The sequence below is a fragment of the Loxodonta africana genome, chromosome 5 (assembly GCF_030014295.1).
Source record: "Loxodonta africana isolate mLoxAfr1 chromosome 5, mLoxAfr1.hap2, whole genome shotgun sequence".
Taxonomy (NCBI): domain Eukaryota; kingdom Metazoa; phylum Chordata; class Mammalia; order Proboscidea; family Elephantidae; genus Loxodonta; species Loxodonta africana.
In genome coordinates, this window is record NC_087346.1 from 115,086,175 (window position 1) to 115,112,451 (window position 26,277).

Below are 26,277 nucleotides of genomic sequence, written 5' to 3' on the forward strand. Positions count from 1 at the left end.
CTTTTTTTTTTTTTTTTTTCATTCTAAATTCATTTGTCCCATTATCCTAGTTCCATGGGTTGTTGATTGTTGGGGAGCAGGGAGTAGAGTGGAGGAAAACTGGGAATTCTAGTTTGGAAACACCAAATTAAACAAATTTCATTAAGTTTATTGGAGTTCCTGGGGGCACAAATGGTTGAGTGCTAACTAGAAGGTTGGCAGTTTGAGTCTGCTCAGAGGCATCTCAAAAGAAAGGCCTGACAATCTACTTCCAAAAAATCAACCATTAAAAGCTCTATGGAGCACGGTTCTATTCTGATACATACTGGGTCACCATAAGTTGGGATCAAATCAGTGGCAACTGTTTGTTTAAATAAGTTTATTTACTACTCAGCTTCTCAGAGCCTTTAATATGTTATTATCTACTGAGAATAACCTAGGAAGGAGGGAGGCTGTCAAACTTATTTGACTGGGAATCTTTTCTTAGTAAAACATGTCACAAGACTGGAGCTCTGCAGAAAACCCATTGGAAAATGATTCTAAATACCAAAAATATTAGTGAAAGATTTGTCTTCAAATTTTTGTAAACACCCATTCTGGATAAAATAAGTTCCCATTTTAGGTATGTGAGTTTCGAAGTATATTCAGCATACCCAGGTAGAGAGACCCAGTAAACCAAGAAAATTAAAGTTTGCTGCTCAGGGCAAAGATTGACACAAGAAGTTGGGATTTGACAGGCATCAGGATGCAAAGGATATTCTTCCAGTTGTCTAACATCTTTCAGCAAGAGCATGAAGAGCAAAAATAAAGGAGGCTTGAAGATGCAGGGGATACAAAAAGGTAAGAGGAGGGAACCACCAAAGGACATAGAGAGAGAACACTTAGTTCTAAATTCCAGTACCACAACCATCATAACAGTTGTAAAAGAGATTAAAGAACCAAGCCAGTTGCCATCGAGTCACTTCTGACTCATGGTGGCCCCATGTGTTGCATAGTAGAACTGCACTCCATAGGGTTTTCATGGCTGTGACCTTTCAGAAAGAAGCAGATCAACGAGCCTTTTTTCTGAGGTGCCTGTGGGTGGGTTCGAACTGCCAAAATTTCAATTCATAGCCAAGTGTTTAACCATTTGTGCCACCCAGGAACTCCATGGAAGAGATTAGCACTTAATAAAAGAATTGGTAAACAAAATTATTTAACTGTTCCTATAGATAATTTTTTTTATAGATAATATTTTTATGGGTGTAATAAAAAAAATTAACAAGAGAATTTGTAAAAGCTTCATTGTTGTTGTGTGTACTCAATCTACCTGAAAGTGCTTTGATACAAATTTCCTTCCTTCACAGTTCAGCCACATAGCAATATGGGGCAGCATTGCACTCTGGGTGGTGTTTTTTGGAATCTACTCATCTCTGTGGCCTGCTATCCCCATGGCCCCTGATATGTCCGGAGAGGTAATGTTTCAGTGCTAATAATTCATGATCCAACAAAATCTTAACAATCGGCATTCATTAATGAACCTGAATCATTTGGTGTGATTTTCCATATTGTTGATTTATATTAAAATAGTATTTGACCATTTAAAAGCTCTTTATAAATCCCACAGTTGTGAGTGATAGATCTGGAGGGACTGTTTTAAACTGGAACATTTTACTTAAATCTGACTTATCCTTTCATGCACATCACTGGAACAATAAAATGTGGTTGCAGAGAACTTGAATCATGTTAAGAATATCTGTGTAGAGTATGCCATTTTAAAATAAGACCGTAAATCCACAAATACATTTTGGATAAAAGATTTGGGGGGAATGATGAGTATATGTCTTTGGTACCATCTTATCATTTCTTCTCTTATCTCTTATTCGAAAGAAAAGTCGGCTGTCAGTAGATTGAATGCATTTTTAGAGTTGTCTTCATGACATCAGTTTGGTTTTCATTTTGAAAGATTTCGGGCATCTGACACTGCAGCCTTATCACAGTCCATTTTCAATCCTGTCTTTCAGTTTCTTGTTACACTGGTAGGACTTGAGTTATTAGGTGTGCATGGGGGAGTGTCAGAAGATCTCCTTTCTATCAGAAGAAGTTCCAGCAGTAGGAGGGTTTATGATTTCAATTTCAGGAAATTTGACATAAAATGTATAAAAGAAAATGTGGAAAACGTTTCTGGATTTCCTGTGACCTCACAGTAACTTGCAAATCAAGGTAATGTGAGCTCCCTTACAGTACAGTGTTTCACCGCAGTCACCAGAAACCTTTCCAGGGGTATCTGTGTATTTGCTGCCCCTAAATACTGCCTGAGCACCTTTCACTTTTGACGGTCTGGTTTATAGATCATTTTCATGAAATTTGATCTGACGGCATCCTGCGTTTTATAAATTAGCAGAATGCAGACACATTAAGAAACTTTTTTGCAGTTAAATTTATTAGAGAGGCATTATATACTATTACAGCGAAACCAGACATCTCAAGGAGCATGTATTTCCTTCCACCAAAAGTGAAGGCTTTTGAGCATGTACTGCAAACCCTAGAAAATTTACAGTCTGTTTTTTGAGGACAATCGAGAGGGAGCTACAAGTGTGTCTCCTCTTTACCTTTGTTTCTGAGTCCTTCCTTCTGAGGAAATAAAATCAAAGACTATATATCTGAATGATGCCACTTGGAAAATCTAATTCTGTTCTTCATTTTTATTTGATGTGCTCTGCCTCATTTGGTCTGTTTTCCCTAGAGGTCGATTCTAACTTAGTATCTTTTTCATTAAACCTAATGGTCTTTGCCTTATTTTACCTCATTTCTTAATGTTTATTTTATCTTCAAAATGAATAACAAATGATTTCGAGATCCAGATAGCTTAAGCAAATATGGCCAATAGCTTTGATGACAAGAATTGAGTTTTTGACCACCTACTTCTAGGACAAGTGTGAAGTTGGACTGGCTTTTTGCCAGCCAAACATAATCCTACTCTTGCCTGTAGAATTCCCAGTATTGCCCAAACACAAAACTTAATATCATCTCTTGAGACTTGTGGTGATGCTATGTTTAATTCAAAGTGAAATGAATGCCAATACTCCATCATGTTTCTGATCACTTCGTAGAGAGTGGGACATGCTAACAGGAGGTTCTTTTTCTTGGTGTATTACTACCGGTACTTTGAATACAGTGTTTAAATAGCTGGAGTATCATTGAAAATATGAAGAATGTGGACTAATTTGCTATAGACTTTACTAGCTTGCCCAAAATGTAAACCCATGAGATTTATTCAAAGAAAATCATAATATTTTAGATTTATGTAGTACTTTCAAGGTGTGTATGTATGTGTATGTATATGTGTGTATATATATGTGTATACATATGTGTATATGTATATACACATATGTGTGTATGTATATGTATATATACACACACATACACACACGTATGTATATATGTGTACGTACTTACATATATAAGGGTAGCGGTGTTTCAGTGGCAGAATTCTCACCTTACATTCGGGAACCCCATGTTCAATTCCTGGCCAGTGCACCTCATGTGCTGCCACTACCCATCTCTCAGTGAAGGATCGCATGTCGCTGTGATGCTAACTAGGAAGACAGGCCTGGTGATCTACTTCTGAAAATCAGCCATTAGAAACCCTATGGATCACAATGGTCTGAGCAGGAATGGAACAGGACCGTGCAGCCTTCTGTTGTTGTTCATGAGGTTACCATGAGTCAGGGGCCAACTCGATGGCAGCAGATAACAACAAGTATATGTTTGTGTGTATGTATAAATAGAACCTCACAACAGCTCCAAAGTAGGAGTATAGCAGGAATGCCACTCAAATTTTCTCAGATATATAATCTCAGTTGTGTTTCCTGGGCATTAGGGTAATGAAAAAAAATAATTTTTTTTTTTTAGGGTAGGTCCCACAAAATGTACCTATACTCAATTTTTGAACATTTTTATTATAGTGTCATTAAAAATAAATAAATAAATAAACTGTTGCCTTCAAGTTGATTCGGACTCATAGCAATTCTATAGGGCAGAGTAGAAGTGCCCCATAGGATTTCTAAGGAGCGGCTGGTGGATTTGAACTGCTGACCTTTTGGTTAGCAATGGAGCTCTTTACCACTGCACCAGCAGGGGTCCGTAGTGTCACTAGTTCTGTTATATTACAGTCCAGTTAATTTCTGAAAGAAGTCACTACCCTTGGGTCTCCATTTTTCTAATATTCTTAAAATCTATATTTCAATCAAGAGTATAGCCAATTTATTTGTATGTAGGTATGGATATATGGAAAAAATATGTTTATGTGCCAATATTTATATCTGCATGTAAAATTGGCCTACCATCTTGAATAAAAATTTACTTATTCATCTGTTAGCTTTCATAGCAAAATATTACTGTTTGATAGAAAATCCAGGTATAAGGAGCATGTAAATTCTATATAAATTACACTAGAAGACATATAAATATTAACATTCTCTGATTTTCATGTGCTTTACATAGTCAACGTAATGAAACATGACCGAGGGTAGCCTCCAAAACCAAAGATTACCTTTGGATCCCTGATGATTAAGTAGCTTTCCATCACTAACAGTGTCATAAGTGACTTAACCAAAAACCACATCCCTAGAATCCCAAGACTTTCCCATGATATAATCAGGCAGCAGTTGCTTCCACCAAAATAAAATAATAAATTTTAAGTATCTATTTTTTTATATATATATATATTTTATATATTTTATATATTTTATATATTTTATATATATATATACATATATAGATACTTAAAAAGTTTACTAAGGGCCTCCACAGTGGTGCAGCATGAATAGAGTTGGAGTAGACAGACTAAAAATAGCAGCCCTGATCCGCTCTGTGCTGGTTCAGGTGGTGTTTGGAGGGTGGGGCACTATGTGGTCTTGAAGGCCATTGACAGGATAAAGTAGTTCTTCCAAAAGGCAAACAAGACCTGTGAAGAAAAATAACGCCAATAAAAACTAATGTATATTGAACACTTACCATATCCCAGGTACTGCTCTAAGTATTTTACATTCGTTCATTCAGTCAATTCAACAACTATTTATTGAGTCTACTATGTGCCAGGCATTGTTTACAGCAGTGAATAAAAGAGACAAAACTCCCTGCTTTCCTATAACTCACTTTTCCAGTGGAAGGAGACAGACAATAAAATAATTAAGTGAAATATACAGATGGATGTAAGTGCTATACAGCAACTGGGGGAACTGAGAGCCAAGTTTTCAGTTGTCTTTTTTTTTTTCCCATAGACCCTTGTAGTTTTACTCGTGGTCAAATGAAAAGCCATTAGAAGGGATTGAGAGAGAAATGTCATGATCTAACTTATGTTTCACTAGGACTTCGAACCGGTTCAGAACAGTTCAGTAATTGCCAACAAATGAGGGCAGTGTACATGTTGCATAGAAACCAAATCTGTTTCCCATCAAATTCTGACCCGAGTAGGAAACAGGAGCACCCTGCTCAAAGATGGCAGCCAACGGCGCTGCTTTGAATGTTTGTTGGTCTCCACAGTCCTGCCAATAATCCAGTCTCCCATGTGAATCCCAGAAGTTTTAGGAACCTGATGTGGGAGGTTGGATTATTGGCAGGACTGTGGAAAGCAGCACATATTCAAAGAGGTGCAGTAGGCCGCGATTTTTAAACGGGGTACCGCTGTTTGTTTCCTACTCGGGTGAAAATCCAATGGGCAACAGGTTTGCTTGCTATGCAATGCATACACTGCCCTCATTTACGTCAGCAATTTCCGAACCAGTTCAAAGCCCTGGTTTTCACAGCAGACGCTGACTTAGGTCAGGAGGGTGTTATTGATGAAAAGTAGAGAGTGGGAGAGTCAGATTCTGAATGCATTTGAAGAAAGTAGAGCTAAAAGGGGTGGACTCCACTGTGTTGCCCTGAAGATTGTGATGATGTGCTTGTCATTAACATACTTAATCCTCAAGGCAAATTTGTTGTTTTCACAACACTTCACAGATGAGGAAACAGGCACAGAGCGGTTAAGTACCTCATCTGTCATCATGCTGTTAGTAGTGACACAGATGACATTTTGACTTAGATGTCTGTCTGGTTCCATGGTCTCCTCCATGCTGCTTCTCTGGTAATAGTTATTCAAAGAAATCTGCGATATTTAATCTGAAAATTAGGAATCTAAAAGAACTCCCACTCAATGAGGAGTCCCTGATTGGTGCAAACAGTTAATGTGCTTTGCTGCTAACCAAAAGGTTGGAGGTCAAGTCCACCCAGGAGCACCTCAGAAGAAAGGCTTGACAATCTGCATTTGAAAAATCGGCCGTTGAAAACCCCATGGAGCACAGTTCTACTGTGGGACACATGGGGTCGCCACGAGTCAGAGTTGACTCCACGGCAACTGGTAGAAGTAACAGAGAGGCAGATTTCAGCTCAAATATCTTCCCAATTTCCAGAGCTTTGCAACATCTAGAGAGTTCCAGCAGCAGAACAGGACACTGGTCTCATTTAACTAATCTTTCCCCGCCGGTCAATAGTGACCTCTCAGCCACTAGTGGTCCTTACGCAGAGCTTCATACGTGCTATACGTGCTCCGAGGTTGCCTTGCAACTCCTAAGGTTGAGATTGTGTTGTGCCTGTCTTCACTGTGCTCTCTCCAAAAGAACATCTTAACTGTTTAAAGGGCAAAGACTATTTTGCTCTAGTTAACAGGATCTCGGGGTGCAAATTATGTACAAATTAGGCAGCTTACAAGTACAGGGCTCATGCTTCTATATTCAGCTTGGTGCAGATTCACACATAGATCAAGATTTTATATCTGTTTCCAGTTTACGTTCCTGGCTCAGCTTTGCAGCCCCATCTGAAGACAGAGCCATTTTTCTCAGGATGTTGAAAGAAAATCCTTGCTCACTAAGAAGGGGTGGGGACATTTATGGTGGCCCCACTTAGGTTCTCTGGGCACTATATTTGATGCCAGGCAACAAGGATGTTTTATTTAAATGGATATCACAAGACTTTGTTGTAAGCAAGGCAATAGCAAGTTTAACCCAGAAAATTCATCCCAGGTCTTTGTCAAGCCCATTATCTTTCTTCTAACATCTGAGTAATTAGGGGCCCATTGCTGTTCCTTACTCCCAGGTGGGACTTTTTTTTTTCTTCTTCTTCCAGCCATCTTCCTTAAATTCCATTGATTTCTCTGGTTTATCTGCTCTTTCCCAGGATACTCAGGGACATATCAATGGCTCTGAGTTAGCCAGATACAAAAGTGTTCCCATCTCTTTTAAAAAGTAGTGCCCAGATTTTTAATTCCCCCTTTCCAAGCCCTACCTAACTCCTTCCATTCTCAACCTCATTTGTAAAAATTCCATCTCATCTCATATCCTAGCCTCTCCTCACTTCTTAAAAGCAGTATTAGCTGAAATAATACCCATCTCATTAAAAAAAACTATTAAATGGAAAACCTGTCATCCCACATCATCAGAGAAGTACTAACCAAAAGGTTGGGGAGTTCAAGTCCACCCAGAGCTCCCTTGGAAGAAAGGCCTGGCAATCTACTTCCCAAAAATCAGCCATTGAAAACCCTACGGAGCATAGTTCTACGCTGACGCACATGGGATCACCATGAGCCGGGGTCGACTTGATGGCAACGGATTTTTGTTTTGTTTTTACTGAGAGCCAGTTCCTGTTGTAAGTCCCTTCCGTGTTTTCATTAATGCTCACAGCAACAATGTGAGGTAGGTGCTGTTATATATTCCATGGACGGAGAGTAGTTAAATAACTTTCTCAAGGTCACACAGCTAGTAAGTGAGCTGCCCTTCGAACCCAGTCTGTGCTTAACCACCACACACGCTGCTATCCATTCCTTTTATAATTCTTGTCTCTGACCTTTTCCTTCCTCTTCACTATGGCTTTTTTTCCAGCCTCGTCAGCTTTCAAGGTTTAAAGGCCTTTTGGTGGCAGTGCCACCAACGTACTTACTTCCGTCTGGTTGGTAAACTAACCAGTTTGTTATCTGCATACGAAATTTCCATTTTTGACCATATTCAGCTGCCTTATCACTGATCGGGGTTCTTTTCACACCATCACATAGTGTTTTCCCCTTACGTCAGTACATTCTTTGTGCCTAGAGTTACCAGACAGTCGTTCCCCCAAAGTCTCAAAGTTTAGTGCATACTTCAGTTCCTGTAGCCACAGCCAGAGTTGGTTGTTCTCAGTTGGTGGACAGGGTGTTCCCATTTGGGAAACATTCCTTCATAAAGTTTTGTGCTTTGTTTCCAATACAGTGACTGTACGTCTCTTTCCATAATAATGACTCAGATGATAATGATGAACACGCATCCCAGCACCACACATTGTGAAAATAGTCAACTGTTAAAAAGAAATTACGACATCAGGAGAGGAAAAAAAAGCGGATTATGTAGAAGTAAACAATTGGAAGATGCAACACTGAGAAGTTATTTAGGAAAGGAAAATAAAACAGTGTGACAAGCTTGGCTGTGACTTTAAATACGTCGCTGTATTCCTCTCCTCTCACAAATATGGTTGTGATTTAAGAGGAGAACTTTTTTCTTTTCAGACCTGACTTGTATTTTTTCACACCAGTACAACAATTTATGGGGCAAGGTAGGCCCTGGGGGAAAGTGCTATGTTATATAAACATATGCTAGCCTGCTTTTCCAACTTGTCTAAATGATGTTACTGGGTATGTTTTTGAATTTCCAGAAGGAACTATTTTGGCCAACTTGATTAGTAAGCCAGGTTAAAAAATAAAAAGCTACATCAAGGATCATTTCATATCAGTATTAACACCAGAAGCTTAGTATCAGCAAAACTTGTGGATTGATTACGGCATTGCAGACACGTACCGGAAAGTCCTCCCGAGCTCCATCTGTTTCTGCTCTCCCTGGCCTAAGGGATCTATAAAACTACTGAAGGAAATTGAAGTTAAGGAACAAGCATGTGTTTTACAGAATTTCAGATCTCTTGATTGAGGTTTGTAGAATCGCTCTGAAAAACAATAAAAATCTTTGTTGAACTGTTCAGTGTCACTCCTGTAGGAAAGGTATTAATAAATGACATTAGTGATATGATTTTCCTAAATTGGGCTGTTGCCTGTTTTATCCAACATAGTAAATTACTTTTCGTATGAGGAATTTCCTGGTTAAAAGAGTCCTTATTCATCTATCAGCTTTTAACTACCTAAAAATCCATTGCTGTCAAGTCGATTCCGATTCATAGCGGCCCTATGAACGTGTAATAATTTATTGGTCATCAGACTAGCCCTTGCTGATGGGGAAGGGCAGTGTTATGATATGAGGGAGTTTCACCCAAGGTTACCCTGTTTAGCCAAGCAGCCTGGAGGAAACAACCATCCTAAACCCTGTCAGATGTTCTTCAATGAGCCAGCGGTTGTGAGCCTACCTTGGAAAACATGTTATTGATCCCAGTCCTCATGCCCCTGACAGTAAATGAGACAGGCAGACCTTCCCAGTTCCTAAGGCAACTGACTGCATAGGCACTTCTGAGCCCATTTTGTAAAGAGACGCCTTACAGAAATGCTGAGAAGGAAAGGGAGACATAGATACCACAAATGCAATCATGAACTGGGACATATGCACACCCTGAAAAGTTAGAGCTCTCTTTAGAGTCATTACAAGAGCTGGCATTGCTTTTTATAGGCCCAGCATCTTTTCCTACAATATTGAGCAAATATATATTGAGTGTTTAATGTGTGCCATAAGGAGACTTGATGGCGCAATGTTTAAGCACTCAGCTGCTAACCAAAAGGTCAGTGGTTCAAACCCACCAGTGGTCTGTGGAAGAAAAGACCTGGCAATCTGCCCCAATACAGATTACAGCCTAGGAAACCCTCTGGGGCAGTTCTGCTTTGTCATATAGGGTCACTATGAGTCATAATTAACAACATGTGCCAGGCTCTGTGTTCAGCCTTGAGGATGCAGAGATGAATGAGATTTGTCCTTGCCCTTAAAGATCTCATTGTTGATGATGGGATATTGATGTTGTAGATGTAAGAAGTGCTGTGTGAACCCAACATGTTATAGCAGTGCTGAATGAAGCCTGCTCTTGATATGTTATGCCAGTGACCAGTTGCCACTGAGTTGATGCTGACTCATGGCCACCCCATGTGTGTCGGAGTAGAACTGTACTCCACAGGGTTTTCAGCGGCTGATTTTTTGGAAGTAGATCGCCAGACCTTTCTTCTGAGACACCTGTAGGTGGACTCGAACCACCAGCCAGGTACCCCTTAGCTTTAGTTTTTCTTCTCCAGAGTCATTCATTCTTGCATTCCTTCATTCCATAAATGTATGTCAAGTACTTCATTGGTACCAGGCACTATTCTTAGGCACCAGATTAGTTAGGCAGGATCCCACTGGCATTCAGGTTGGGAGGGGCAGGGAATGGAAGGGAGAAGCAGTCACTAAATCACTTAGCAAATCAGTTAACAAAGACTAAATGAAAAAGAGCTGAAGATAATTTCATAAAGTGCTAAGTGATAGGAAGAAAATAAGGTGGTATGATAGGGAGCAGACTGTAATGGGTGCTCCAGGAAGGTCTCTATGAAGAAAGGACAATTAAGCTGAAACACAAATGAGGTGTGGGCATCTGTCATGTGAAGAAGAGTGTTTCAGGCAGAAGGAAGAGCATGTGCTGATGCTCTGAGATAGGTATGAGCCCGAACAGTTCAAGGAACAAATGGCCAGTGTGTTTAGAACAGAGTGGGTGGGAAACAGTGCTGAGGTGGGTCAGCAGGAAGGGAGAGGGCCCACCAATCTAGGTTAGGAGACCAATCATCTCGTACTTGAGTTTTCATGCCAGGGATTCTGTCAGAAATGCTCATAAAAGAAATCACGAATGTCATTCTGCCATCTGCTTCAATAAACCTCATAATTGGAAGCAATTCTTGTATTCCATGATATAGTAAAGAGATTATCAGTGAGTGGTCAAAAACTGCTTTGTTCCAAATTACCACTAGGCTCCCTAGCATGTACACTCCAAGGCAAGTTATTTCATGGCAAATTTTTGGATATATTTTTTAAAATGGTAACTGTAGATTAAAAAGACAAACGTGTCTCATGTGAAAGATGGGAAGAGGTAGCAGTCTAGGACTGGTGTGGCAACTGCACAGTCATCAAGGACCAACCTCAGTGTACTTCTTCATAGTCCAAAATGGCTGCTTAAGCTTTAGCTATTCTACCAACATCCCAGCCAGCAAGGAAGGGAAGAATAAGAATTAGCCTTTTCTCTTATAAGGCTCTTTCCCAGACATTGCCCACTATATTTCCACTTAGATCTCATTGACCATCATCTAGCTGCCCCAAGAGAGTCAGAGGAACATAGTTTTTGTGCTGGGGGACAAAGTACCTGGACAAGAAACACAGTAATTACAACTAAGGAAGAAGAAGAGAAGAGATCTATTGGGAGGCAACTAGAAATCTCAGCCATGGGTGTCAATAATTATTTCTTCATTGATTCAGGCAAACATTGTTGAACTATACCTGCTATGCCTGTCCTTTTTTTAAAATGAATAATCTTGTGTTTTGTTAAGAATTTTAAAATCTAAACATTTCAGAGAGGACTACCTAAGGATGCCTTTCCACACTTCCAACTTAAACTCAACCATACACCCCACCAGGAGATGTAACTTGACAGCACACTAAGTGATTTCTAGAAATGTTATCAGTGTACATAACTTTAAAATTACTACAGAATACATACATTACAAAAGCCACATATGAGCTTTGATAATGTCTTTCTACAGCTAAGATTTTTTTGAAGTTTTGAGTTCTTTTAATAATTTCCGACAATCTTTAAATATAGGTCATTCTGTTTTACAGATTGATTTCCTAGTCATCAAACAATTGATGCTTTATGAAATGAATTTTTAAAAAGATGAAATATAGAACCATCACAAATTTATAAAAACTCTGCAAGAATGATGTAATAAGTAAAAAAATTGAGCCCTGAGATAATTTAACCTATTTATACAACATATCCAGTAACATCATAACATTTTAAAATTATATTTGTCATAATAAAAAATATTTTGTTACTAATTCTGCCCTCATTTTTCTTTTTTTTTTTTAAATAGTGCAGTAAAGGAGATTAAAATAAAACAAGACAAAACAAATTCTGTCCTTAATTATTTTTATTATTCTGGGAGCTACATTGTTAGAAAATAAAGTTTCAAAACCACCCATTCTCTAGTGCCCTTGATTCCTTTTTAGAAACACCATTTCCAGGGTTTAGCTCTCAGTTTATATTGATACATAGTCAAATTTTACCTTATTTTGTTAAAAAAAAAAACTAACTTCTGAGGGATCCAGGCCACAGCTTATTCTTCCTACTTTTCTTCTGAACACTTTCTAGTCGTTTCCTTTTCTCATTACCCTTTTTGCCAGAAGGTGGGGATGCAGAGGTGGTTTCTTACGTGGTACACCTAGATTGAAAATTTGGTTCTAAGAACCCACTGGCTTGTTATAATGGGGTGATTGCCCCTTCTGCAACCCCTCATCGCCCCTAGAAAGGTTCAAGGGAAAAAAGTGAATACATACGGAGAACTAGTATCTAATTTGCATATTTTCTAAGATTTTCTTTGTTTGGGACAATTTGCATATTTTCTAAGATTTTGGGTTGTTTGTTTGGGATAATCCAAGCCAGGGGTTTTCTTTGTTTCTGAGTAATCAAGAGCTGCTGGAAATAATTGCAAACATATTGGGGTTTATTTAAAACACCCTTCTCCTTCCTTATTTTCTGGGTGTTCTGCCCTGTCTATTTTTATGTAGAAAATAATAATTCATCCTGTATAAGAACCTAGTTTGGCCAAAATTTATGGAGTGCCTATGTGTAAGGGCTATACTGGGTATCAGTGGATCAAAAGTTGAAGAAGAAAAAAAAGGAGGGTCTGTGCTAAGAACCTGGAATCTCATGGAGTAAACAGGTAAATGAACAGATAAAGAGAATGTAAGACGCTAATCGTTACAATTGGGATGCACAGGGTGCTAACAGAGGAGAAGACATTTGACCCTCAAGCAGCAGTTTGGAAAGGTGTCTTGGTGCTGCTATAACCAGGCTGTCCAGGAAGGCCACTGTGAGAAGCACTTTCCAGGTAGAGAACGCCCAAGCAAAGGAGTCTGGTATTGCTACGGTAGGAGGCAGAGAATGGTTGGAAACAGACAGGAAATTTAAGCAGAGACCAGGTCACAGAAAAAGTTACATGGATGTCACAACTGTTATTACTTTAAGCCATGACAGGTGGCTTTTCATTATGGGATACAGAGTGGGCCAGAGAGTACCTGAAGCCGTAGAATAAAGATTTGGGTCAGGGATAGTGATAAATTAGTAGGACATAAAAAACATTTTTATGTTTGTATATTTTATATAAATATTTTAGTATTTTTATATATCACTGTAATTGAAAATCACAAGAATTCTTTTCCACTACAGTAAGAGACATCAAAGACATTTCTCAACCATAAGCACCAGGACATAGAACTTGGCATTTGCATTTGTCTGTCCTGAGGTTTTATAACAGGGCAGTCGTGAGCCAGTCTACTAAAGATACGTGGTCCCTGAAGGATTCCAGCAGGAATTCACATCTTCAAGCCACCGTTCACATGAGCTTAGATTTGTCTCTAATTAAAGTACAAAGTGGCAAGTTCACGACTTAGTGCCTGACCCAGTGATGCTTATGGACCACCAGGTTTAACCTCATGCCCAGGCACCATAATAAACTGAGACGGAAAGGCTTATGCCTTGGGAAGAGGGACGGACTACCTAGAGAGCTTTCCAGTGTCACATTATGGTATTTCACGGGCCTTGAGCACAAAAACACTTTCAGAACTGTTTACAAGTTTAAATTCAAATAACAGAATATTGCCAGGGCAGCATTGCTGGTGTCCTCAATCAGGGAGCTTAGTGGTGAAGTGGCTACACCAGGAGCTCCAAGGTAGAGAGTCTGGTGCTGGAGTAGCACAGCCACGCCCCTACTCAGGGACCCTAGCGGTGAGGCAGTGACAGCTGGCACCCCTAAGCAGAGAGACCCTTGGTGAAGTGGCCATAGCAGGTGCACCAAGGCAGAGAGTCTTGGGTCAGAAGGTGGGAAGTGGGAAATCCCTAGAGGGCTGAGCAAAGGAGTCACGTTCTGACTCTTTGTGAATAATTGCACTGACTGTTCTGTTGAGAATAGACTGTAGAGGGAACGGGAAAATGCAAGGAGACCATGCAGAAGGCTGTTGTTGTAATCCAGGCAAGAGATGGCAGGGGCTTGGGCCAGGTGGAGTGGGTGTGAAGTGGGTGCATTCTGGATATATTTTTGAGGTAGAACAGATAGGATTTGCCAGTGGACTGGACATGCAGAATGAGAGAAAAGGGAGAAGCATGGATGACTACTAAGCTTTTGGCCTGAGCAGCTGGAAGGATAAAGTTCGTATTTGCTGATATGGGAAAGACTGGGATTTTACGTTCTGCTTCTTTTTACTTAGCATAGAAAAAAAGTATTCATCCTGTATAGTTAATAAGAGTCTTCATTAATACTCGTACTAGGCGCCCCGCCTCTTCCTGCCCACTCTACTCCTCCTCCGTCCTCCCTTCCCCCCTCCAAAAAAAGAAATCTATCATTACTTCCAGGTGTCATTTTTTCCCTGTAGATTCACTGAAATATTTCTGTTGATTCAAATTGGAAAAAAAAAAAAATTTATAGCTTAACATATTTAGCTTTCGATGCATACCGCCAGCTTTTTTAACAGAAAAAGACAACACACATTGGAAAGAGCTGGATCAGCCTCTTCTCCCCTTTCCCCAAATCATATAACTGTCTAGTTATAACTCCTCCCAGAATAAGTCCATGCCAGAAAACAAGAAGACCAAGCCTACTATAAATGCCACATCTCAGGAAAATAGCCCCAGGGTGCTGATGTCTTGAATTTTAAGTTCTTCAAACACTAAATTGTGAGAACTTATTTATTCAGCAGTTATTTGTTCAACACCTGCTTGTTGGCTAAGCAGTTGGTTATGAGAATGAATCAGGATATATTCCCTCCCCTTGTTGTTGGGTGCTGTCAAGTTGATTTCAACTCATAGAAACCCTGTGTGACAGAGCAGAACTGTCCCATAGGTTTACTAGGCTATAATCTTTGCAGAAGCAGATCATCACATTCCTTCTCCCAGGGAGCCACTGGGTGGGTTCAAACCACCAACCTTTTGGTTAGCATCTCAGCACTTAACCATTGTGCCAGCAGGGCTCCTTTTCTTCCCATTGTAGAGATTATAATCTAATGAGACAAAGAACGCATTAGAAAATGGGTGATAGGTGCCTCATAATGGAAACACAAATTAAACTCAGCTAACTTTTTTTTTTTTAACTCAGTCTAATAGAGGGCAGTGGTGAATCAGTGATCGAATTTTTACCTTCCATGCAGGAGACCAGGGTTTGATTCCTGGCCAGTGCATCTCAAGTGCTGAACAGGTTTTAGTAGCACTTCCAGGCTAAGACAGACTAGGAGGAAAGGTCTGGCAATCTACTTCTGAAAATCAGTAATTGAAAACCCTATGGATCCCAATGGTCTGATCCACAAGTGGTCATGGAAATGGCAGAGGACCAGGCAGCATTTTGGTCCGTTTTGCACAGAGTCATCATAAGTCAGAGGCTGACCTGACAAATGATACCAATAACCCAGTTTAAGGAAGGAAACAATAGTGACATCTGATGTGAAAATTGAAGGGCAAGTAGGAGTCACAGATGCAGGGACCCATGAATGAGAGTAAGCATGGGAACACTCCAGGAACTGAAACACAGATGGGGACCAGCTTGAAAGATGATATTAGGAAAGCAAGTTAGATAAGAAAGGTCTCGAAACCATATTAAGGATTTTTGTACTCTATCCTGAGGGCAATTTGAAGCCATTGGAAGGGTTTAATCCAGGAACTGCTAAAAATCTAATTTGTGCTTTGGAAATATCCCTCTGGCTGCAGTGTGGAGAATGGCTAGAAACAGAGCAAGACTGGAGTCAGGAGTCCAGCTGAAAGGCTTTTGTAGTAGGCCAGACAGGATATCATAAAGGTTTGGACTGGGATAATGGCAAAGTGGGTAGGTCCAAAGGTACTAAAGTGCACGCACAACAGAACTTGATGATATGTTGAGTGTGGTGCAAAGAGACAAGGGCCCCAGGCAGGAGGGAAAAGGAAAGCTGGTCATAGGGAACCCAAGATGGAGAAAGATAGAGTGTTGAAATGTCATGGGATTGGCAGCCAATGTCACAAAACAATACATGTACTAACTGTTCAATGAGAAGCTAGTCCTATAAACCTTCATTTAAAGTACAATTAAAAAAAAAAAAAAAAAGGTGGGGCACAGGTTTCTCTCTTAGGCAACCAGTGGTGATGTCATTCCCTGAACAGGTTGCACAAGGGAAAGTAGGCTTTTGGGAGAAGATAGTGGTGTTCAGTTTGGGATGTGTTAGGTTTGAGGTGACAGTGTGACATTTGAGCTTCAGTTAGACACTCTGTTTTTTAAGTACAGGGAGGAGAGCTAAGCCATAAGTAGAAATTTGTGAAAAATGAGCCCTATCTAGATAACAACTGCTGTTGTTGTTAGGTGCCGTCGAGTCGGTTCTGACCCATAGCAACCCTCTGCACAACAGAATGAAACACTGCTCGGTCTGTGCCATCCTCACAGTCGCTGTTCTGTTGAGCCCATTGTTGCAGCCACGTGTCAGTCCATCTCGTTGAGGGTCTTCTGCTTTACCAAGCGTGATGTCCTTCTCTAGGGACTGGTCCCTCCTGAAAACATGTCCATAATATGTAAGACAAAGTCTCACCATCAGTATTTTAAGCTTAGAAAGTCCTTATGTAAAGCTTTATTCAGACACTTAATAATCACTTCTTAGTTTTATTGTTGTTGTAAATATTAACTCTGGAATTTATATTAATATATCATACTACACCCTCCAAAAAAACCTAGCCAAGTTTCACAGCACCATTTTCTGAATAATTTTCTCTTCCAAATTAATATTTAATGCCCAGGCAGTCTTTAGTAATCTCTATAAAACAATTTATCTCCATTTCTTAAATTAACAAATTAAGATGAATGGCAATTTATTAATGATCAGTTACTTTGGCTTACATTTCAGTATTGCATTTCAAGATATTAGATGAGACAAACATGATATTATTGTAATGAAAACCTTGAAATTTGTACACTGACTTACATTTAATCTGATAATTATTATAAAGATTTTCTTCCTTGAAGCCCATAGGATGGGAAATTGTACAGATCACTAGAAAAAACAAAAGACTAGAGCTTTTAAAGAAATTTGAAAACTGGAGTGAAGAAAGGACACTTTGTTAAGAATCAATGTTAATAACAAAAGCAGCCACTTTACAAGCATTATCTGGTATAATTCTTACAATCCTAACCCGAAAGGATTAGGGTATTATTATTCACTCCATTTTACAGCTGAGGAAACTGAGGCTCAGAAATTCCTTCCAAAAGTCTGATACCTGGAAAGGGCAAGAACCAGGACTGATACCAGGGTTGTTTACCACCAGACCTGCTGCGCCTGGGGCTGTGAAGATAGCCTTAGGGTTCCTTCTCTTTTACAAGGCATCTGTGCATTATCCCAGGGTAAGAGTCACAGTGCACCACTCGGACATTTATAGTACAAAAAAGTAGGGCCAGGCTTAAGAACTACACCTCTAAATGTTTCTAGAAAGGAGCACATTTAAATTATCTCCCATGCAAGACGGCTTGGGAACGTGAAAGGGTGAAGAGGTGTTCCTTTCAAGTGTGGGAACCTAACAGCTAAGGGTTCACCCCACTGTGGGTCAGAAGGTAAGCCCCTCTTATCTGATCAAGCCCCCTTAGCTTGGTAAAATGCAGTTGAGCTCATACTTTTTCAAACGTCCTTTCTCTGAAAGTTCACGTGGTAATTTCAGAACAATTCTTCTGCCGAAACTTGCATTTTCAGGCTGCCTTGGTTTATTTTTGAAGCCCGCATGGTCCAATTTGGAGCCAGCTTCGTTCAACAGAGACAAGTAGTTGTTTGTTCCCCTCACAGGGCCTGTGCCCTTCAGTTTACCAGCTTTGCAGCTCTCTGGGCTGATCCCTTCTCAAGTCCCCCTGGGAGCCACTTTTGTGGCAGATTCCATTTGGTTTCACAGAGCCTTGAGGAGGGGCGGTGAGGGCCACTTGGCATAGCCCGAAAATCTCCCACGTTTGGAGCAATTTGCAAACAGCTCTCGGAGGGAGCCTGCGCCCAGCTCCGAACAGGCTCCTCCTGTTACCGCCATTGTCTGCAGGGATCCATTCGCCTTTTCCCAGATGATCTGCCTGCTAGTGGAGAGATGTGAAAAGTTAGAGACAAAAATGGTTTCTACAGAGTGAGGGGGAGCTTTCTTGTACAGAAAGGAAGGAAATACCTCTGTGGGATTTTATTTTTTTCCCCCTTCTTCATCCAAAAAATACAAAGAGACTCTCTGTCTTTAATGCGAATGTCGGCTTTAAATCTTTTAGGTTTGGATTAACTCTGCAAAAGAAAAAAAAAATCTGACAGGCTTTCAGATATGACGCAGAAAAACTTTTTTCCCCCGTCAATTCATGGTGTTCATTTGTAAAGCCAAAGGCTGGGTGGACTGAATAGTGAGCGCCAGTTGTTCCCCCGTTCATAGTTAGCATCACAATGGTCAGAGTTAGCAGCCTTGAGTCTCTGACCACCACTTTTGCCTTTTCCATCAACGGACATTTAATAGAAGGTGGCAAAGGCAAGAATAAATCTTTCTTCTCTTGCCCCCAAATTAAAATTAAGCCAAGTAAATGTGGTATTTTTCTATAACATGACTTAGAATCTTATCTTACCTTTTCCCCCCGGAAGGAAAAAGAAATGGGTTTTTTTACAGTTGTTACCTTACTGGAAAGCTTCCTTCAATCGAAACAAAACCCGCTGGCTTGATAGACGTTTCCTATTACACAGTTATTGTTGGTTTTCACTATTGAGGATGTCAGCAAACATGTCGAAAATCATGTTTTGCTTATAAAATAAAGTGACTTTTATGTGAATTTTTTTGTCTAGAATATGGGTGCTAGTCCATTGAATCCACGTGGCAAAATTTATTTTCTGAAATTTTTTAATGGCATGTTTTCGTTTTAAAGACAAGAATTCAAAGCTAGTTTATCCTGTATAGGGGAAAAGTGTAGCATCCTTGAACCGACGGTCGATAAACCCATGTTGATGTAGGAAAGATTTAAACAGCAGCTTCTGCTCCTCAGTTGAGAGTCCCAGTGAATAAGTAATCTGAACAATAATTTGAAATTAATAATCTTATATTTGGTAAGGTTTGGTTGATTAGGACTGCTTATGTGTAATTGTGAAACTGCCTGTAAGATTATAAGAATCTAGATCATTTTTAATTCCTGAACCATATCTTGTTTAAAAAAAAAATTAGCCTATATGATTTTTAGTGGGTTATAGGTTGTAAATGTGCATGTGCTAGTTGAATACTTTTTAAAGAAGTTACGGCACTGCGTTTATAGATTTAAATAGATTCTGTAAGTTTACTTTTGATAAATAAATAGACTCAAAGAAGTGAAACCAAGTTATTTCTTTCAATTTTATTGAATGATATCCTTTCTTCTAAAGTCTGATTATATTACAAAGGGATTTTTTATTGTAATTGCAAACAGCTGATATAGTTTATTAATTTATTAATCATAGAATCATTTTATTTGCAGCCCAGAGGGCTCTGGTATAACAATGTAGGATTTAATATGAAAGAAGGATTAAAGTTCTTTTTAATACACTCTTTTTCTTTGACTTTAGCAATAATAGGTATAAGCTACATAAGCCATTGAACAAAAATTAAAATTATTCCTACCTAATACCAGCCAAAAATACTCAAGTTGTTATTTTCAGAGATGTCTTAATTTGATTATACTACATTCATGAGCTATCTAGATGATTTTTTAGTATCATGTAATATTTTACAAAAGTAAAATATTTTCCAGGAAAAGTATATTTTGTTTCTAAATAGGGTTAATTTTACATATTATAGTGTAAGGGAATTAATCCAGATTATGTTTGAAATTGGCTCAAAAGCATTAGCTATAATAGAAGGTCAAAGTTTATTATTCCACGCATTAACCACAACAATAAAAATTTCACTTGAAATGTGAAAAGATTTGGCACACGATAAAACTTTTCTGTATTAGCTACTGGAGCAAAAATGTGTTGTAACTGCATGTTTTAACACATTAACACTTTTAATTCCAAATATTTTATAAGTTTGAATTCAGTTATTGTATACCCTCTTGTAAAGAATGATATACCTGTTATATATCATTCTTTATTTTACTTAATTTTTAAGTTATAAATGCATTTAATTAAAATCATAGAAATGCTAACGTGAATGGGGTAGTTCCTGTATTTTAAAGTAATGTTGTTTCTGGTAACTTAATATAGGCAGCCATGTTGTTCAGCTCCGGAGTCTTTTGGATGGGCCTGTTTTTCATCCCCGTGGCATCTTTGCTTCTTGATGTGGCGTACAAGGTGTAAGTATAATACTTGGTTATGTACACTAAAAAAAATAAAAAATAGTTACCTATTAATTCTCAGATTTCTCTAGTTGTAACTTCAACTCAAGAATGTAGAGTAAGCAGAATAGGAATATTAATATTCTGATATTAATTAATATTATTTCTAAATGAATGCATTAATAAAGGAGAAAGAATGATTGAGGAACTAGAAAACTAAATCAATTTAAAAGACCAGATAAGAGGTAAAGCAGGTAGTTTCAGTTTAATATCAGGAAGAAGTGCGTTGGAGAGAATTACATTAGAGTATGTTTTTTCGAAATCTGCTTAAAACCCATACAGTGTAGAAGAAAGAATTCTGTTATCTCTAAACACATAATTTTTTTTTAAGTAAATAATAGTTGTGAACAGGAATTTTTTGCTAGCCTCAATCTGAACATATATAAAGTGTAGAATGGAAGAAAGTAAAACTTTACTAATTTTTCTCAAGTATTACAAGTTTTAAAATGTTAAATCTTCCCATGGCAAAAGGTATTAATGAAAGTAATTATACAGTAAAACCTGCAAAAGCCAGAACCTATGTAAGACGGAAACCTGTTAGAGAAGAAAAACGCAAATGTTTTCTACTAACAGAGAGTGATAGAAAAGTGGTAGGGCTGCACCCTGTCAAAGGTGGTAAACTTGGAGGACCTGAAGAAACAAGGCAGTCCCGTTGAGTTCCGGCTCTCACAGGTTTCACTGTTTTATGTTTTTTTTTGAAACTTATAAGAGGTTTACTATTGTAAACCTCAACCATTTATTTTATGACCATTATTTCTGTGATTGTCTTAGTGCTCAAAATGACTGTAATTTTTTTGATTTATTCTATTGAAAAACTGTTCCTTGTACTCTGGTTACCGTTCAGCACGATAGTAAACCAGATGCTAGTTTTGTAAAGTCTTCGGTTTTTACAGGGGTATTTCCATGCAAATCCTTTCTTTGCAGCATCAAGAGGACTGCTTTTAAAACATTAGTAGATGAAGTTCAGGAGCTGGAGGCAAAATCTCAAGACCCAGGAGCAGTTGTGCTTGGAAAAAGGTAAAAATACGCCCTGAATGTGTTCTTTCAAAATTAATTTTAAATTTATCCCTTACTCTTTTACTCGTGGTTGGAAATAAGTGGTAAAACTGGAAGTTGGCCTTAACATGAAACTGGCAGTGTCATTTACAGATTTTGTAATCAGCGATGTGGATTAAAATCGAATCTGTCATTTACTAACCTGTTGATTAGCCAAGTTGATTAATGCTACTGAGCCTCAATTTTCTCATCTACAAAACGGGCATGATAATACCTACCTCATGGCTGGTTGTAAGAATTGAATAAAACACTCTAGATAAGCATGTAGCATAGTGCCTGGTACTTAAGAAAATAAAAAATTATTATTTTTTTTTTTATTAATGAGCTTTGAATATATAGTAGATACCAATATTATTGTGTTATTGAACTGAAAGGTGAGGGGGGTGGGCTTTTGGCTTGAAACAGTATCCAAAATAAAATAGAATAGAATCAAAATTAGAGCTTGGTATAGGGAAAACAGCCATAAAATTACATGTGTGATTTAATCCATTGTTAGGAACTGACCTAGGTATATGTCATATATGAAACAAGTTATACCTTCAAAGTCCTCTTTGTTGCCTAAACCAAACCAAACCAAACCCGTTGCCATCGAATCGATTCTGACTCATAGCGACCCTATAGGACAGAGCAGAACTGCTCCATAGGGTTTCCAAGGAGTGCCTGGTGGATTTGAACTGCTGACCTTTTAGTTAGCAGCCAAACTCTTAACCACTACACCACCAGGGTTTCCCTTTGTTGCCTATCGCCCTCACCCCAAATAGCAAGATTAGAAAGCTAATAGCATTTATTAAATTCACAAAGCATTATAAAAAAAAAGAGAAAAATTTAGTTGAAAGCAGCCTCTAACAAAACAATTAAGAAGGTAGTGCCAGGAATTTGCTTTATTATTTTTTTTTTTAACTCTTTCATCATGCTAAAGTCTATAAATCAGCTAAAGTTTTTTCTAAACAAACATATACATATATATGTATATATTATCCTGGAATACGTTGCCTTAATAGTTATTCACTGTTGTTATTGACTTTGACACAAGGGAAGAAGTGTCAGACTGGGAACTCAGGCTGAGGCCCTGGCTTCCTGCTCTCGCTCCCTCTCATTAGGCCAAAGCGGCACATCACATACCAGTTTGTGCCCCTGTTTTAAAAATAGCAGCACTGACATTTGTTGAATGCTTACTTCGTGTCATGCCCTGCAGTTGTCACCTCATATGCACTCTCTCATTTCATCTCATGTAGCCCACCGCCCTTCTGTCAGTTTGTCATACTGTGGTGGCTTACATGTTGCTATGATACTGCTATGATATTTGAAATACCAGGAGGGTCACCCATGGAAGACGGGTTTCGTGGAGCTTCCAGACTAAGACCAGGAAGATAGGCCTGACAATCTACTTTAGAAAATAAGTCCATGAAAACTCTATGGATCACAATATAATATTGTCCAATACCGTGCTGGAAGATGAGCCCCTTAGGTTGGAAGGCACTCAAAATGCACAGTAGCTGTAACAATGGAGTAAAGCATCCCAATGATCTTGAAGATAGCCCAGGACCCGGCAGCGTTTTGTTCTGTTATACAAGGGGTCACCATGAGTTGGTACAGACTTAATGGCAGCTAACAAAAAAGAATCTTCACACAACTCTATATAGATCAATCACTCACATTTTTCCCAGATGAGGAAGGTGAGGCTTAGCGTAAGTTCCCAAGGTCATAAGTGACAGAACTAGACTTTGAGTCAATGTCAGTTGATTCCGGAGTACCCGTGCCTAACCATTCACTTTTCTGCCTCCTTTAGCTGCTTTATTAAAAATGTAGTGTAGCTGCAAAAACAGTTAATCACTAACCTGACAAAGCATTTCACCTCTCTGTGTCAGTTTCCCTAGAGATACGATGGGAATAATACCTACCTTCAAAGCTTTTAGTGAGGAATTGGTGACATGAGGAATGCAGAGGTCTAGCCAGTCCCTAACTTGCAGTGTATGCTCGGGAGACGTTAACAGTCTCCTCCTCCCTCCACCTCCCCCTTCATCTCAGTCTCTTATCTGAAAGCCGCATCACAGCATTTATCAGTGTTTATTTTTTATCATAGGAAAGCATCTGTCCCATTGTCTGGCATAAAAAGTCCCCCAGTAAATGTTCTCTCTCTTTCTGACTAGCTGTAAAAAGGATATGATAAGAATTCTAGCTCATAAAATTGTGAATGTAATTATTAACAATTATCAAGGAAAGGCTACCAGTAATATCTTTACTATCCTTAGGAGTAAATCTCTCCTTTCATAGCGACCCTATAAGACAGCAGAACTGCCTCATAGAGTTTCCAAGGCAAGGAGCAGCTGGTGGCTTCAAGCTGCCAACCCAAAGGAATCTGTAACTGCTTGAGATCAATTAGTTGTAAACCCCACACTATACTCGGACCAGCGCTCATATTCATATGATATCTGATTTCTTTTCCCTCCTGTGTTAAGCCCCTTCACCTGATATTTAATGTGCATGGTTTGTACTGTACCAGTGACTTTGACAATTCATAAATCAGGCTGAGGGTTTCGTGTGATGATCTCCTGGTCCCAAAGATTCTGTGAGCCTGATGGCACAGTGGTTAAGAGCTCAGCTGCTAACCAAAAGGTTGGCAGTTCCAATCTACCAGCCTCTCCTTGGAAACCCAGTGGCGCAGTTCTACTCTGTCCTATAGGGTCCCTATGAGTCAGAGTCAAATGAATGGTAATGGGGTTGGGAGTGACGTATGTAGCCCCTTCCACTAAATAAAATAAGTCAAATAGCCTAAAAAAGGAAAAAATGGATTCAATCCTAAGTCACCACTGACTCCTCCATAGAAAATGTATCAGATAATTTCCTGCTGCTGCCCTGCTCATTTGCCTGAAGTAGCTCTTTAATTTTTCTTGAGGATTGGGTAAAGAGTTAGCTATTAGCTGAATACCACAGACAAAAACTGCCTGGTACAAAATGTACTCCACATTGCCATTGCGGCACATTGTTTATCAGAAAGGACAATAGTGGTCAGCGTATCCATAGTGTCTTTCTGCTAGGTAATATGTAGGAGACAGGGGAGAAAAGGGATCTAGGACAGGAGAAAAATAGCGACTGGGTAGAAAAGTATTCAAGCCAAGACTAATTTCATTCTAATACACTTAAGGAATTTTCATATCTGATTTGATTGCCATGATTATTTAGCAATCTTGGAGAATGAAACTGATGTCAAGTTTCAAAAAAGTTAGCATAAAAGGAGAAATTATGACTTATTTATATCCTAGCAGTAACATGGTGTTAGTTCCAAAACACCATGCTATTTTATGCCTCTAATTCTTTGCACATACTGTTTCCTTGTGTAGGATCTTATACTCCGTTTACAGACTGGGCACTCCAATTCCTAGCTTTCAAAACCTAGTTCAGATGTAATTTCCTCAACTTTTATAAATAAAAGTAATTCATACTCAGTAGAGTATAAACTTGTATTGCTACATTTATTGCATTGTATTATAATGTTTGCATATATAAAAATGAGCTCCTTGAGGGAGAGATCTGTGTCTTTGTCATAGCCACCCAATAACAGGAACATAGTTGCATTGGAATGAGTGAATGGCTAAAATGAGTGAATGAATGGATAAGTGAATGAATAAAAGAATAAATAAGTGAATGAAAGAAAGGGTAAGTAAATGGATAGAAATGGAGAATAGATGATTGAGTGATGAGTGGTGAATAGATGGTTGAATAGTGGGTGGTGAAGTAAAAACATGATACGTAAGAATGTAGATACAATCATAGGTTACGCTTCCCAAACTAGGATGTCCAAAGCAGCAATTGTTTACTCTTGTCATAGAATGATACAACTCTTGGCTTAAGAAAGATCTTGTGTGAGTTGATTATCTCCCAGCTTTTTTAAATCTTTACTAAGCACTAACATGAAGTTCAGGCTATGTAGAAAATACAAATGTGTCGAAGCAGCTATAAATTGTAAACACTATATAAAGACTAATATTTATAATCATTTATTATCTTTACCCATTTTCAAAAAATAAAACATCTTAGTTAAAATATTTAGACTTTTTTAGTAGAAACAGTATGTGGCTTGCCAGATCATCTGGCAACCCAATTTTACATTGAAATTTGGGGGGAAAGATGTGTTTCATCATCTAAATGTATTGTTTTTGAGGCACGGATTATGTCTAAAATATTGGGAGAATAACCCAAGCCTTACTGCAAAACTTACAGATCAGCTTTGTAGTCATAAGAAATTTCAGTATGAGCTGTGTGTCAAAAATCACCGTTAAGAGATTGCTATGCAGGTGTAATAAAACAAAATTATAGGTGACTTTAAAGTTAGGGAGCACATCATTACCAAGTTAACCAGTGCTCTGATTAATTAAGATCCTCAGAGTACTTATATATAATTTCATCAGGAACTTGAATGAAAATTTTTTGATTAGTTGACAATTATATCAGAATACATAAATCTTTTAAGAGAGCAGTATGGGCTCAAACATTATAAAGAACAGAAAAATAGAAATCTTGCTAAGACAGTTACAAAGTCAGTGAGCCATGACTGTAAGACCTCTAGAGTCTTAGAAATAGGATATGTTAATTAATCTTCAACTGTTTTCTGAAAGAACAAGTTTCAAGTGTTTCAGTGAGCCTGATCACCTAAATACAGT

The 26,277-nt window shown here is 38.6% G+C and overlaps 1 protein-coding gene across 4 annotated transcripts in view; it reads left to right on the forward strand.

Moving 5' to 3' along the window:
* ATP8A1 (ATPase phospholipid transporting 8A1) overlaps nucleotides 1-26,277 on the forward strand; it is a 256,187-nt gene that overhangs the window by 218,677 nt on the left and 11,233 nt on the right. For 3 of the 4 annotated variants that reach the window (XM_064285868.1, XM_064285867.1, XM_064285870.1), the window contains 3 exons: nucleotides 1,326-1,433; nucleotides 20,430-20,518; nucleotides 21,485-21,577. In XM_064285868.1, coding sequence (XP_064141938.1) covers nucleotides 1,326-1,433; nucleotides 20,430-20,518; nucleotides 21,485-21,577 — 290 coding nt within the window. Of the gene's footprint in view, nucleotides 1-1,325; nucleotides 1,434-8,240; nucleotides 20,366-20,429; nucleotides 20,519-21,484; nucleotides 21,578-26,277 lie in introns of those variants that run through there. The other variant, XM_064285869.1, reaches the window with a different exon arrangement.